Genomic DNA, 15,939 nt, shown 5'->3' with positions numbered 1-15,939 from the left:
ATTTGTACAGACACACAAAAAATAGAAGATATGAAATGTTTTTCATTTGACTATTGATAATTGAGTTAGTTCAATATAATATACATAATCACATTAGGTTGATGTCTTCCTCTTACCTCTTGACTACCTCCTCTTACTTTAATTTAAAAAGTATCTGGGGAAGAGAAGTGATTGTGGTCAGAAATTCCTGGATGTTTATTCTTTATTTCCAAAGAATGTATCAAAATATATGAAAATTGCATGTTCGCTTTAGTGTTTAGAACTGACAATTTATAAACCATCATTGAAATGTTATTCTTCTCAGTTTTCAGAAGAAAATGCAAATAAAATGAAGAAAATATATGGGGAATTCTGTAGCCATCACAAAGAGGCTGTTAGCCTCTTTAAAGAACTCCAACAGAATAAAAAGTTTCAGAATTTTATTAAGGCAAGTATTTTAAAACTCTGTTACAAAATGGTAAGCCAGCATGAAGTCCATGCTTGTTTTTCACATGAGCTAACCAAGTTTCACGTCTAGGTACTGTTTTTCAGGGAAGAAGGAAGTGATAGGTTTGTGACAAAGACAGAAAGTCTCTTTTGTCTGTGTTAGTAAAATATTTTTCCCAAGTCATTTACTTTGTATTTATATTTGTGAAGCCATGTTCTCCATACTTCTGAGCACCTTTGTAATATCCTGTGAAGCTGTTTCATGCCCTGACAAGTTATAAATCAGAAGAACCACAGTAAAAATAAAGAACCCACCCCACTCCCACTGGATTAATTTGAAGAAGTCTCTGACGCACATCGTTTCATATGTAACTTGTATCTCTGAACAATGTATCTTTTAAAAATTACAGTGGCGTTATGATACTTAAATACCCAATAATTCTTTAATATCTTCAGACAGCTGGCCATTATTCAAATTTACCCGATTATCTCATAAAATTGGATTGCTTAAATCAGAGTCTGATGAAGGCTTATATATTGTATGTGGGGGTTATGTCTTTTAAATCGCCTTTAAATTAAATGTTTCCCATCCCATTTTTTTGCTGTCCAATTTACTTACGGAAGAAATATGTCCTTTAGAGTTTCATAGATTCTCATTTTTATCTATCATTTTAAGAATGCTACCAGATTCTCCTCCCTTTTTAAAAAATGTACATGTATATTAAGAACTTGAAAAGAAGACTGAGATTTTTAGAAAAAAATTACCGATTAGAGGAAACTTTAGGTGCTATGATGAATAATAACAAATGTAGAGGAAAATCTATTAGAAAAACAAATAGTTAACTGCAAACTCATGTTCAAAATGTAACTTTGATTTCTGAGTATTTTTCAAAACTGCTATTCATGAATCTTAACACTTATAAGTATTAAAACTTGCTCATTTTTGGAATTAACTATAAGTACATCAGAGTAACTTGAAACTTCTTATTCTTGGAGAGTTGAGTTATTGAAATTAATTTCAAAGTATACAGTTTAATGACAGTGTATCAAGTTTTAATTAATGATGATGCATGTTATGTCTGAATAGAATGATACTGTTGCAGATTCTTTGTATTTTTAAATTGCTGCCTAAAAAGAAAACACAGGTAGTGTTTGTGTATATTAAAACATACATACGTATTTTTTTTTAAAGCTCCGAAATAGTAATCTTCTGGCTCGACGCCGAGGAATTCCGGAATGTATTCTGCTGGTCACTCAGCGCATCACAAAATACCCTGTCTTGGTGGAAAGGATATTGCAATACACAAAGGGTGAGTGATGACTTCAGGGATAAACATTTGGCTCTTTCATTAGTTTTAAACATAGCTGAGGTGCTGTAAACAGCTATAAATGCTTGTGACTTCTGATTCATAAAGATTTTTCATCATGGAAAAACTGTAAAGCCTTAGGATTTGGATCCATTTTGAAAAGTTATCATTCATAACATGACTTGGCCAAGAGTCTGAATTCCCCCAAGCAGCCCAAAGCAAGTAGGCTTCCTCATACTTGGACCCTGCCCTTCCCGTCTCTGTTTTCTCCATACCCATACCTAATACCTCTTCTTCCTCATCTTCCTTTTACCTTCCCAGCAGTGATTTATTAGATCAAGAACGGTTTATGATGGAGCTATTTTTGACCCTGTCAATTCATCAAGTTCAAGGACTAACATCTGGGTGTCCTCTAAGACGCTGTGAATGCACATGGTGGCCTGTAAGCTCTTTGAGAGGTCTAGGTTCAATACATAGTGCAGTGGTTGGTACAGGATAGGTTATCAAAATAAATATAACAGTGCAATGAATGGATAGATAAAAGTGCCTGTTCCCCAAGCTAGCTTGTTGATCGTGAGTACATTATTAGGGTGGTAGTGTATTATGGTAGCGAGGGCTGCTGTTTGGCCTGTGTAAACATGCAAGGCCATCGCAGACGCTTGGCTTTGCTGCTCGTTAGTTGGGCAAGGTAATGAAAGGAGCGTCAGTTCTCTCCCCTACCAAATGAGAATACTAATCCTTATCTTATGGAATTGTCGTGAGGATTACATGAGACTGTCTCAGAAAGTGCCCAGTACACAGCCTGATATAAACAAGGTGCTTGATAAGTGGGAGCTGTTTCAATTATCTTTATTATGATCAGTTGACTTGGAGATCATGAAAATGGTAATGAGATCTGAAATGCCCATCTAAAAAGTAAACTTTTAACATCCTTTTATTGGAAGGGGTCTTGGTGAATAGAAATGCATAATTTAGTCTTCCTGTTTTTTTTATCACATGAGGTCCTAAGTTCAAGCAGGAATGGTAGCATCTGTTCCTTATGTCCCATTTTTATTGCTTCCTATAATTTAACATAAAAGAAAATACAAGCACAATGTAAAGAGAAAAGCTTCGTAATTTTGTTCCCAGTAAAAGAATGAAAACAAAATTAAGACTTTCAGTTTGTACTATGGTTATATTCTCTTTCTTAAGCTTAATACAATACCTCAAAGACTAACATCAGTGTTAGGTCAGCTAGTGCTACTGCAAGAATCATCCCATGCCAGATTCTGAGTAGAATGCGTGACAGTGATTGCCTCCTTAGTGTGTCAGAAGTGAGAAGTGTGATTTCTGGCTCCTCAGGCATGGCCGCTGTAGTGGCTGAACGGACACTGCCTTCTCAGTTAGGTCAGACCTCTCCAACCAGTTCTTTCTCTGGCTTCTGGGAACACTGGTTCACGTGACTCTTTATGGCAGTGCTTTTGGAACTTGATTAGTGATACCCTTCACCTGAGGACCTTGTTTACGTGCAGACTCTGATTCAGTAGGTCTGAGGCAGAACCCGAGGTGGGCATGTCTAACAAGACTCCCAGGTGGGGCCCAGGCTGCTGCACTTTGCGTTGCAAGCTGTTCTAAGACCATAAAGTATCCCTGAAGGTCACAAGATTCGAAGCCTGATCTTGGCCTTTAAGTCACCTTGTAACTCAACTTTGATTTTCTCTACTCAACCTTCCTGTATATGAATATGCTCATTATAAAGAAGAATATTTTTTTTTTTTTGGTGTGTGTGGGGAGGGGTGCTGCTGAGTCGGGTGACGGGTGTAGTGAAGTAGTAAAGTGTATTCTTTCGAGGGCAATGAGGAAATCTTCCTTGTTGACAGGAGGTGTCCTGATCTGTTCCTTGGTTTTCTGACAAAGCCCTCATGTGCCTATTTAAAACATTTAGAGCCTGGAATGTTTAGACCCTTTGGAGGACTTGTTCTTATTTCATTTCACTGCTCTTTCTGCGTGTTTATTTTTGCTGCTCTAGATTCTAGAGAATCTTTTACTTTCTCTGCTGTTTTTCTTTTCTCCTCTTCTTCTAGCATTTTCTGACCTCCTGAAACTTTCCCTTTCAGTTCCATTCACCTCAATAAACATCAACTAGTTTTTTTTTAAATCAAATATAGAAAATAGCTCAATTTAGTTTCATGTGGAACTCTAGGAGGCTGTTCCAAGGAGCTCCTCCAGAGTTTTTCCTTAAGATAATCTAGAGATAAGAGATTAGGCCAGTATTTCAAAGAATAACAGCTGGATTCGATGATTATTGACTCTGTTGCCATGAGCATGGCTGACTTACCCACTTGGTGTAGTGCCTTGGTCCCATTTTTTTAGGTTGAAAAAAATGTTTTAATATATATTAATATATTAATCTTTATGCTAATGCAGTTGTAAACTGTAATTGTGGGTGTTATTTTTTTATGGAGAGAGGGATCTAGGAAGTTAAATGAGTCTGGGGTCCATACAAATCACCCTGCAGCTTCCTTTTGTGAAAGGACTCCAGTTTGGGCTTGTAGCTTACGTTAAGTTCTAAGAAGCTTGGTGTGGGGATTGCTTGATTACTTGTGTCCGGGAAGGTGGAAGGCCTAACTTGGAATATGACACATTCACTGCTCTAAGCAGGAAGATCAGACCAGTCTGTTGAACTCAGATATCATAATTGTCACAATATTTCAGCTGAAGCATCTAAGTAAATTTTCTTAATGAAACATTTTAACCATCTTTTTTGGGGAGGAGGGGTACAGAGCGATAGTAGAATATTTGAAGTTAATCCAATATTTTTGTTATGGAATTTTGCTATTTGGATGATGTATTTAACTGTATTTTAAAACTAAAGAAAAAGTGTCTTCCTTGGAACTCTGGCTTATTGCGTGTTGTTCTTTCTTTTTCCCATGCAGAGAGCACTGAAGAACAGAAAGACTTATGCAAAGCTCTTTGCTTAATTAAAGACATGATTGCAGCCGTGGATTTAAAAGTCAGCGAATATGAGAAAAAACAAAAATGGCTTGAGATCCTAAATAAGATTGAAAACAAAACATACACCAAGCTCAAAAATGGCCACGTGTTTAGGAAGCAGGCGCTGTTGAGTAAAGAGAGGACCCTGTTGTACGATGGCCTTGTTTATTGGAAAACGGCTACGGGTCGTTTCAAAGGTACTGTGGCTTTAATAGACCACTTTCCACTCTTTCATGCACATTATTCATTTAACAGAGGACAGATTTTTCCAAAGAAAAATGGTTCAACGATGCAGGCACATGCACAAACCCTGGATCAATGGAAAGATTCCTGTAGGACCAAGTTGGAAACTTCAGTAGATAAAGGTGTCCCATGCTACAGGGCTTTGGGGGGGAGTTTGCTGCCCCAAGCAGAAGGCTTCCAGTGTATTGTATGGGTTTTTAGGTTTGTGACATCTGAATCACAGGAACTGAGAATTCTGCTAATTGTTGGCACAGAAATATTATTCTGGCAAATGTGGTGTGTAGAAAGTGAGGAAGTAAACCTCCATGCCCAGTGCCTGTTGTGTGCCCAGCCAGCCTGGGACTCACTCCATCAAGGGCAGAAATGAACTCTAAACGTCTTTGGTACTGAGTGATATAATACATAAATATACGTGTTGACATTGGTGTGCTGTTCACCATCAGGTATTAACCTGACTGTTAATCTGGTTAGAGTCTAAAACCATTTATCCTGATCCTTAAGGAATAATTCTGTAGCTGGCACCCTGCCTGAGGCTTTGTCAACACTGGCCACTCAACTTAAAACCCTAGAATGGCCCTTGGAGCTTAAAAAATTCACTGATGCTCAAGTTTCCTCCCAGAGGTTCTGATTTTATTGGCCTGGGGATGAAGCCCAGGCATAGGGATGCTCAAAGTGCCCAGGTGAGTGTGCAGGCGAGGCTGAGCACCACTGGCCTGGCCTGGTTTCTGATACATCTCAGTCAGTATCTTCCTTAGGTAAGCAATGAGAGGAAGGGGAGTTAAATTCCAGATACTCCAACGTTATTACCTATTGGAGCATTATCAAGTTTTGGTGGTCTTTGCAACAAATGACCAAAATGGAACTTGTTGCTCAGCAACTTGCAGTGTTGCAACTAAACATCAACCGCACTTAGAATATTTACCACAACTAAAATATTAACCCCAGACTGTAGATCCTATTGCTCCAAGTCGTTTGCTCTTTATCTAGTCAGTAATTCTTGGAGTGAACATCTTGGTAACTTTGTGTTAGAATGTTAGTGGTGTAGTGAAGCTGGTTTCTTGTGAACAATATGTAAGGACGGTGTAGGACCTCAGACTTCCCTCAGATCCAGATGGAACAAAACGGCAGATTCGTATGTATGGTAATTCAAGGCAGAAGCCGCCTGTGAACATTTTTAATTAAGCACTTTTTTTTTGCTCTAAGAGTAAGGGTTTGCTCCATTCTCTTAGAACCTTCTTTTTTATTGGATATTTTTCTTTCATTTTGAAAGCTACAGATTAAATTCGTTGGCGATTTGGCTGTACCGACAGTGACACACAAGCATGCACTTACACACAGCTTAGCTACTAAGTTAACTATAAAATATATCTTTGGCTATCATAATTTAGGTACTTTAATAAAAGTTTTACAATTACACTAAATCTTAGTATTTTTATTTTTAATATGTTTAAATTATTTAAACATGAAATCAGAATTTTAATAAAGGCATTTGAATTGTGGTTTGATTCATTAATACTAGTATTTTTTTTTCCTTTGAAGATATCCTAGCTCTACTTCTAACTGATGTGCTGCTCTTTTTACAAGAAAAAGACCAGAAATACATCTTTGCAGCTGTTGTAAGTATACAGCCGTGTGATGAATATTTTAATTGGTTTAATCCCACATCTCCTTGAAAAATGCCAGAAATTCCTAGTGAAATTAAGTGGTCATTGGCAAGATCACGCCTGTGGTATATTCCCTTTATTAGAGATCACTGTGTTCAGTTACAAGCATCCATCTGGCTTTACCAAGCATGATATGCATTGATTTATCACAACCAGGACTGATAGTCAGCTGATGCAACAATTTAACCAGTTGTGAAAATATCGAAGTACTTTGTTACTGGTTAGTGAATAGGCACCGTCCTAAACCCCACAAGGGGACCCTCTGCTGTCTGGCTATCTTGGTCTTTCCTCCAGAAACCCCTTCCCCCCACAAGTCCTGACTTCCCAGCAACTCAAATGTTAATGCTGGGAACAGCAGGTGACTTCTGGCACCTCACTGTCTCTATCCCCATCGGATGGTCCCTGCTGTACCAGTTGCCAACTCCATTCATAACTCATAATGGTCCTTCTGCCAAACACGAGAACACCATCCTAGTATCTAAAGTATAAAGAGGGTTCTTTCTTAACTTTCCCATAGTGGCTACTAATTCCTAAGGTTGTTCGTGTAACACGTATCTTTATAGTGTGTTATGTTAATCTCCTTGCCAGCATAGAGTGCGACTCCGACTAGCAGTAAAACCAGTATTTTATAGCATTTCTTACACAGCATCTTGTCCATAGTGACTTGCTTAAAGATGGAAGATGTCATCAGTTAACTCCTTGTCAGCATCATGGAGCATCAGGTCCTGTTATAGGAAAGAATCTAAGATGCAGTACCCATGTGGGCAGGATAATGGTGCTTCTCTACAATGTTAGTGTTTATCATCCGTTGACTGATAGGATATTTGGGTACCATTGGCAGATAACCTCAATGCCAACTGGTTTTGGCGAATTCAAAGCTTAAGGACGTTTATGTTATGCTGTTCAGAGAAAACAAAGAAGGATGCCTGCCCAGTGATGGTTTCCGGGGAAGAGGAAGAGGCTGGAGCAGAGTCTCAGCTGTCTGTCTGTGCTTGTCAGGTTGGCCCAATAGGCTTCTTCACCCTGCTCAACACATTGCCTCTGATCAGCACCGTGATGCCAAGTTGTGTAAAGGTCAGAGATTATTTCACAAAGCTACACCAGAGGATAACAAGAGGCCTTAAACTAATTCCATGGCCCTGATCCATTTGAACTGTATATATTGCAGATTTCATGACAACCTACTGATTTGTCCGATAACCTGTTTCTGCTATTATCCTGGATATTCTGGAGGAACACAGAGAAAATAAGCAAGAAGGTGGGAACATTTTGTTCGCCCTATGTGGTGGTGAGGGCCATGCTGGAAGAGAAAACAAATTCACACCACATTTTTATAGAAACAAAGTTTCTTCAAAAGCAAAGACTGAGAAGAGAAGCAAATCCTGCTTCTTGGGTCATATTTAGGCCAAGTGACCTGCTGATGGGTCAAAACTTTGACACAGCATAAAGACAGCTGTCTTGTCTTCTAGGACAACGTGCAAAAACAAATGGATTCAGATCAAGTTGTCATGCTCAACTTAAAGTCTGACCTGAAATATGGATCTGTTCCTCTTATATGACCTCTTGAAGAGTTATCTGTGCCACTCTGAGACCACATTTGCCATTAAGTGGGACACTAGGAATGCAAGCCACGGAATGCCAGAACGGAGGCTGCCGCAACTTGGGTCCTCTTGGTGGAGTGTGTTTGGCTGTGGATAACAGTGAGATGGTGCTGATACTGCTTCCTGACGCTGTTAGTCTGACACATAAAGGCCTTCATAAAGGCCAGTCAAGCCCTCGTCAGTGTTAGGGAACAAAAGAGAAAGCATTGTTCTTAGATTCAATGCACACTGCTGTTCAGTCTTTTGCTTTTTGGTTGCATCATGCACATTTGGTGGACACAAACCCAGGTATCATACTTTATAGTCAACGTCTTGAGAGAATTGATGCATTAGCCAGGGGTATACAAATGTCTGGATTTCCTGGTACTCGCCGTAGTATTTTGGAAAGTTATCTTCATGCTGACGACCATAGGTAAGATGTTCTTCTCCTCATGCTGTTTGAAAATGTTCTTTAGTACATTTTTAACTTGCGACATGTTGCAGAAGACATGATGAATTTGAAAATGGCGAAGAAGATAAGCAGCTGAAAGTAGCCAGAGGTTGGAAGAGCTTCCTTACAAGAGAATTTTGTTGTTTTTTAAAGAGGACTCTGGAAATTGGAGTAGGGCCAACTCTAAAAATGAGCAGGAAAAAGTACATGTGTTTACTAAATCCTGGAATACTGAGTCTAGGAGGAGCTCTTGAATATCAAAGAAGATAATTTCAAAATGAATGAGTAATAAGAAAAGACATTGTGAGTGTGTAGATGTGCAAGTTCAGTATGAAGTGACCTTAAGATCTTGTTATCACAGTGGAATCCTGAATGGAATGATTCACTAATAGAATCAGCCGCTCTGTGGAATCACCAATGGATATGGTATAACAGTGAGGCTGAGGATAGCAGTTCCTTTTCCTCTTTCCCTTGGGCAGAGGTTGTGAACTCCAGTGCCTACAGGGATTGGGCAGGAAATGTAAATGAGTAAACTGGACTGGACTCTTGCTGTCAAGGAGCTGATAGAGAGTGGTAGGGACCACAATGAACTGATGAGTTCATGCCCTTTCTCAAAGAGGGCAGGGATGGCTCAGCTGTCGCCTGTGTTTTAAAATGAGGATGTGGGCCCAGGGATGCCAGTTTTCCGCTTCCCCCCCAAACCCAGAAATCTAGAGTTTAAAAAAAAGTCAAATGCTCAGTTTTTAAAGACTGGCAATTATTTTTGAAAATCTGTTGTTAAAGTGCTATGGCACAAGGAAAACCTCTCTGTAGGCTGAATTAGGCCCTTGCATCACTAGTTTTTGACATCTGTCTCCAAAGTAGATAGGTCACCTCCATTCCTAGAGATTTAATTTGAATTTTTGATCATCTCTAGTGTCCACGTGTGATTAGTATGAATAATCATGGTCATGTCCTGATACCTCCTGGTCTGTGCTGGTTTAATTAACGCTACTTTCTACACACTGATCTATTTTTCATTTTTAAATATCTGATACCACCACCTCCTCTCCTGTGACACTGAACAACTAGTTTAAGTATATGTACGTGTGTGTGTGTGTGTGTGTGTGTTTCAAACCTATTCTCCTCTTTATGTACAGAGGCTACTGACCTTGTAAGCTGAGGAAGCTAAACCTGTACATTGCAAGAAGGACAGCAGATAAGGTCTTAGATAGTAGATCCATATTCGAATAAGCGATGTTAGCAGTTCTCAGGGGCTCTCCCTAAGTAGAAAGGGCAGCGTTCCAAAAGCTCTGCCACAAAGCGGCTTTTGCTTCCATAAGCAGAGGCAGCGAGCAGGACTGGGTAGGGTAGACCAGTGGTCTGTCCCATCGTGGGTTGCTTGTTTTTGTATTTGCTACTCTTAAGAATTGGATGAAGAGAGGATGAAGAGGTGCTCTGGTCATACCCTTGCACACAACTGTGGTAAAGCTGGGTGATGCTGGGAAAGCAGAGAAGTCAGCACCAAGAAGTCAGCAGGGAGGGATGGAGTGGCGTGTTCTGGATAAAGGCGTCGCTCAGTCCAAGAGGGAGAAGCAAAACCACACACTGCAACCAGCTCTGTAAACAGTGGTAGGAGCCACAAACCGAAGAAGATTCTTCGAATTTAGCCCCCAAACTGTTCATCCTGCAGGCATTCTCTTGGCTGTTCTTTCAGCCATAGTTACCTACCCGAATTAGTATTATCAGTGTCTTATTCATCTTTGAATCCCCAGTGCTTAGAATGGGGCATTGAAGGATCACAGTGAATGTTAATAGAAAGGTTGATTTAAGCATGGCTTGGATACTAAATTTTAGACTTTGTTTCTATTTCTCTCTGATGGAATTATGCCAAATGTAGTGCTACCGACATTTATTGCCTGCTTTATTCAAAACAATGTGTTAGGCATGTGAGGATGAATTAGACCCATTCCTGACCACCAGGGACTCACCTGGTTGGTGGGACGAGTGGCATTTGCAGGTAGGAGTGAGGCTATTGTGCTCGGTACTACAATAGCAGAAGACATTGGTTCTGAGGTCTTGCCTCCCCATTCTTACCTTTCATTTTTATAGTTTACTTTTTGGTGCTTGGGGTTCTGTACCCATCACCTTGTTGAAACAGTGTTGCTGTTAACTGCCAAATCCAATGGACTCTTTAGGTCTTCCAACCCTCTTAATCTCTCTGTAATATTTGATACACTGTTTCCTATACCATGCCCTTCTAGAAACATCTCTCCATCCCTGACTACAGCTTTTTTGGTATTTTTTTCTTAATGCTCTAATTGTTCTGTCAATATCCTTTTAAGCCACCAGTTCTTAAGGACAAACATTGTCCTGTATCCTCTTCTTCCATCCTCTCTTTGCCATACCCTTTTCGTTGGAGAGCTTATCAACTTCCGCAGCTCATCTGAAAAGGTTGAAGTGAAATAAGATTTGCCTAATACTGTTGCTTTCCTAAGCTGCTGTGTTTTGTGAGACACTTGCTTTAAATAGAACACTGTTTCATCTGCACCTCATCCTATTTTCTGTAGGATCAGAAGCCGTCAGTTATTTCCCTTCAGAAGCTTATTGCTAGGGAAGTGGCAAATGAGGAGAGAGGAATGTTCCTGATCAGTGCTTCATCTGCTGGTCCTGAGATGTATGAAATTCATACCAACTCCAAGGAGGAGCGTAATACCTGGATGAGACGGATCCAACAGGCAGTAGAAAGGTAACATTTCCTTCTGTCCATTATTGAGGGAAGAGACTTGTTCCATTGGGGAAAATATTCTGACTGTGTCTCCCCTGCATGAAAACTCAGCCTCAGCCAGAAGGGTCTGCTCCCCGCCCCCTGCCCTCACCTGCAGTAGCCCCTCACCCACACCTCTGTGCTCTATGCCTCCCTGCCTCTAACGCCCCGTCTCCCTCTGCCTGTGTGAATCCTGCCCATCTCGGTGCAGTTCCGTGTCTCACCTCCTTCATGAAGATCTCTTCAGTTCCCCTGGTCTCTTCCTTACTGGAAATTCCTTAATACCTGCTCTCAGAGCATTTATTTGGTGCTTTTCACCTACTGCCCTGTAGCTATTATTATTTTTTATGTATATATGTTTGGTTATTAGATTGGAAGCTCCTTGAGGGCAGGGACCATGTCTTGTGTTTCTGTGTGTCCCTAATTCTGAAGAATCATTCAGTAAACATTTTTAGATTGGCAGATCTAAGTGTGCTCTGTCAACTTACCCCTCATTACTTGCGCAAAGACAGTTTTTATAAATGGGGGTGTGAGGGTGCTTATTCTTAATGGTAATTTGATTCGTTAGATCTTGAAAGATGATGTATAAAATTCCTTCACCTCCACTGCACCCCACCCAACCTGGCACCCTACCGCCATCCCCTCCAGTCTCTCTACTCTACCTTCATTAAAGGTGGAAGTGCCCAAATGCAGTAGATAGCAAAAGTTATGATTTTAGTTGTACCTGCTGCTGGTGTTGGTATTGTGTGCATGTATGAGTGTATGTTTGTGTATGTGTGTGTTAGTTGGAATATTTGAGTCATCCTAAACTGCTGACTTTGAGAGTTATGTTATATTATGCAAGGTCCATTATATACTCAAGAAAACCAAATCTCTTGGCCAGGGGGCATGATGAATTCTCTTTATGCTGAATTTTTCTTCTCCGAATCATTCTGCTGCCAAGTTCCCATGTCTTTCTAATGAACCTAAAGATACTTGGATTTGGTTTCAGTTGTCTCTCTTGACTATTGTCTTTTAAAGTTGCCCAGAAGAAGAAGGGGGAAGAACAAGTGAGTCTGATGAAGAGAGGCGGAAAGCTGAAGCCAGAGTGGCCAGAATTCAGCAATGTCAAGGTATAGTGCAGGCATTCTAAAAATGTCAGTTTGGTTCCCTGGTTGTGCGGTTCTCCTTGGAGGTTGGGAAAGCCCAGGTGTTATGAATGGGAGGTTATGACTAAATGATTAATTTTGTGCATCTAAGGCCCACCCCAACCACTCTCCAAAAAATACATACATATATGCATACCCAGCTATCTATATCTATACCTATCTATCTATCATCTGTCTATCTACCGGCACTAAAAGTGCTCAAATAAAATGACTCCTCCCTCCTTAGTGATTAAAAGTATATTTTTAAAATTCTGCATTTAACATAACAGCAGTTGTGGGCAGTTTGGTGCAGACGGGCACTGGAGCTGTGCTCTAGCGTTTCGAGTGTAGTTGTCAGCACTGTTAGGTCCCACGGTTGGTCCTCAGTTTCCCAATCTGCGAAGTAAAGGAAATTAGAGGAGCTCAGTGATTCACTGAGGAGGTCTTTAAGAATGCTGATGCCTGGGCCCCCCCCTCAGTCAGTTCACCAAGAATCTGCGGGCAGTGGGCTGTAGACATCAGTATTTTAAACTCTCCCTCGGTGAACCTGAGGCAGACGGAGAACCCCTGGGTTCACTGCTGGTTAGGGTCCCTTTAAGCTCTAAGAATTCTGTGACTTGTTGAAATTAGGGGAAGATGATGCACGCGAAGATGGTTAAAGAAATTGGATGTTGAGAAACAAAAACGTAAACCGGTATGTTTGGTTTTGACCAGGACTGGCTGATGGCCGAGCAGTTCCAGGCTTTGCATTGTTTTCCCTTGTGGGAAGCGCTCATCGTGGTCGGTGCCGTCTCAGTTTTCATTCCTGAGCTTCATGTTTAGTCTTAATAGAAAACAGCCTGAATAAACAAAGATTGGCTTTGCAAGGTTTTCTGGAATTAGGGGAATGGGAAAGAAAATGAACATTTATTATTGAGCGCAACAAATTTACAGAAAGGACAATGGAAGCTCAGAGATGTTAATCATTTGCTGGAAGCTGCCGTCACCAAGTAGAATAGTTAGGATCTGAAGCTAGGTTTGTCCCACCCAGCAACTTGTACTTGACTTGTTCAGTGTATCGCTTGCTAATTAGCAACATCTGTATCTAAGAGCTTGGATTTTCGTCCGTTGTATTCGTGTGATAACTTTCAATGGTAAATACTATTCCTTAGAAATACTCAGTAACCAAGACCAACAAATTTGCACATATTTGGAAGAGAAGCTGCATATCTATGCTGAACTTGGAGAACTGAGTGGTTTTGATGATGTCCATCTAGAGCCCCACCTCCTCATTAAACCGGACCCTGGAGAGCCTCCCCAGGCAGCCTCATTACTGGCAGCAGCACTGAAAGAAGGTAAGTTGCTTCCAAAAGGATTTGGTTCAACACATTCATAAAATGTTTTTTGGGCAGCTGCTGTATACCATGTGCTGCGGTCTTGACGCTGAGGACACAGCAGAATAAGACAAAGGCCTTACTCTTCAAAAACAGAGTCCTTGCTTCTTCCAGAAACAGCAAAATGTATTTTAAAAATATCAGTTTGGTTCAAGTGCTAAGAAGAAAAGTAAGGGTCAGGGGAATAGAGAGTGATGGGGTTGGGGAGGTTTTATTTTTGATAGAATGACCAGGGAAGGCCTTTTTGATACAGTGATGTGTGAGCAGAGAAAAAGGAAGTGAGAAAGCCAAGTAGATATCTGGGGAAAGAATGTTCCAGGTGTAGAGGACAGCAGGTGCAAATGCCCTGAGGCAGGTGAGTTCCAGGCTCGTTTGAGGAACAGCAGGGTGGACAGTGCTGAGAGAGTGACTAGGGGTGGAGAGTGATAGGAGATGAGTCAGAGTTACCTAGGACTCAGATTTCATGGACCGGATCAAGGTGAGCACTCAGAATTTCATTCGAAGTGAGATGGGAAGCAGTATAGAGTTTGCAGTAGAGGAATGACTTGATTTGTGTTTTAGAAGGAACCCTCTGAGTACTGGGTGGAGAATAACAAAGTCTAGGGCATAACCGTGGGAGTGGTGGCTGAGGTAGGGTGGAGGACAAAATCACTGAAGCGAAAAACATTCGGGAGATGAGAGAGGCCAGGATGTTGAAGAACTATGTTCACCGAATTGAAATTACAGAGAATTTTGACAAGAGTAGCACTGGGGGAGGCGAGAGAACTTGCACCGGGTGCCATGTTGTTGAGGAGTCTGTAGATGAATGGCAGCCCGGAGGGCCAGTGAGTGGTATAATCTGGTGGCATGAACTTCAAGGGGAAAACAGGTTTGAGGAGGAAATGGGGCTAATAGTCTGGAAGTGACAATAGGGTTAGATGATTTAGGAGATAAAAGAGCCACCACCTGAGAGTGGCCGGGAATGCTGTCATTCAGCACGTGGGTTGGTAAATTATAGACCACGGAATAAACGCAGCCCACCTCCCACCTCCCACTGCCTGTTTCATAGCTATAGTTTTATTGGAACACAACCATACCTGCCTGTTTCATATTGTCTGGGGCTGCTTTTTTGCTACAATGGCAAAGATGAATAGTTGCAACAGAAACTGTATGGCCCACAAAGCCTAAAATATTTACTGTCTGGTCGTTTGCAGAAAACACTTGCCAAGTTCTGACTTAGAACCTCAGAACATTACATGTGGAAGAGAATTTAGAAATGATGACATCTATTGTATCTATTTCACAGTTGAAGAAACTGAGGTCTTAAGGAGGGCATAGAGGTTGTCTGAAGTGGAGTCCACTGATGGAATCTCTTACTCATTTAGTCATCAAATATTCATTCAGCATCTACCTACTGTGTGCACTATTGTTGGTGCCAATTAAGGAAACAGTAATGCTTTCCTAAAAACTTCTAGTTGGGAAAGATAAACAATGCACAAAGAAACAAGGTAATTTCAGAAAGTCACAAGAAAATAAGATAATGGGGTTGGATGAGGGTAAGGCTTTGCTGTAGAGAGGTCAGGAAAGACTGCTCTGAGATTATGTTTTGAGGTGAGAATTGAAAGATGAGAAGCCAGCTGTTTGGAGATCTGAGGGAGGACCATTCCTGGGCAGAGAGAACGTGAGCACATAGGCCCTGCCTCTGGAATGGGCTTGGCATGTTCAATGAAAGAAGGAAGGCCAGGTGACAGGGGACAGAGGAGGCTGCTATGGGTGGGCAGGGACCAGATCTTTGTAGACTGTGGTTTAAAAACGAGAGAGAGAGAGAGATTTTATTCCAAAATCAATGGAAAGTTAGTTGGTGGAGGCTTTTAATCGGGGGTGTAGCATGATGTTATTTGTGTCTTGAAAAGAATGCAGGCTGCTGAATGGAAAACAAAACTGGAAGGAGACTAGTTTGCCTGGAGACTGTTAGGAAGTGGTTACAGAGGCTGAGGTGAGAGAGGCTGGGGCCTCAGTCTAGACTAGGACTACTGGCAATGCAAGTAGAGAGAAGTGGGCAGAGGCAAG

At 41.0% G+C, this 15,939-nt stretch overlaps 1 protein-coding gene across 1 annotated transcript in view; it reads left to right on the top strand.

Moving 5' to 3' along the window:
- Window positions 1-15,939, top strand: part of ARHGEF28 (Rho guanine nucleotide exchange factor 28) — a 296,643-nt gene that overhangs the window by 239,556 nt on the left and 41,148 nt on the right. Inside the window, 7 exon segments of the mRNA XM_057741127.1 lie at window positions 305-427; window positions 1,619-1,736; window positions 4,649-4,903; window positions 6,489-6,565; window positions 11,194-11,372; window positions 12,411-12,502; window positions 13,669-13,851. Of these exon segments, the coding sequence (XP_057597110.1) occupies window positions 305-427; window positions 1,619-1,736; window positions 4,649-4,903; window positions 6,489-6,565; window positions 11,194-11,372; window positions 12,411-12,502; window positions 13,669-13,851 (1,027 nt within the window).

Source organism: Hippopotamus amphibius, chromosome 1 (assembly GCF_030028045.1).
Source record: "Hippopotamus amphibius kiboko isolate mHipAmp2 chromosome 1, mHipAmp2.hap2, whole genome shotgun sequence".
Taxonomy (NCBI): Eukaryota; Metazoa; Chordata; class Mammalia; order Artiodactyla; family Hippopotamidae; genus Hippopotamus; species Hippopotamus amphibius.
Note: the sequence above shows the minus strand (reverse complement) of the source record. Positions and strands in the feature narration are given on the sequence as shown.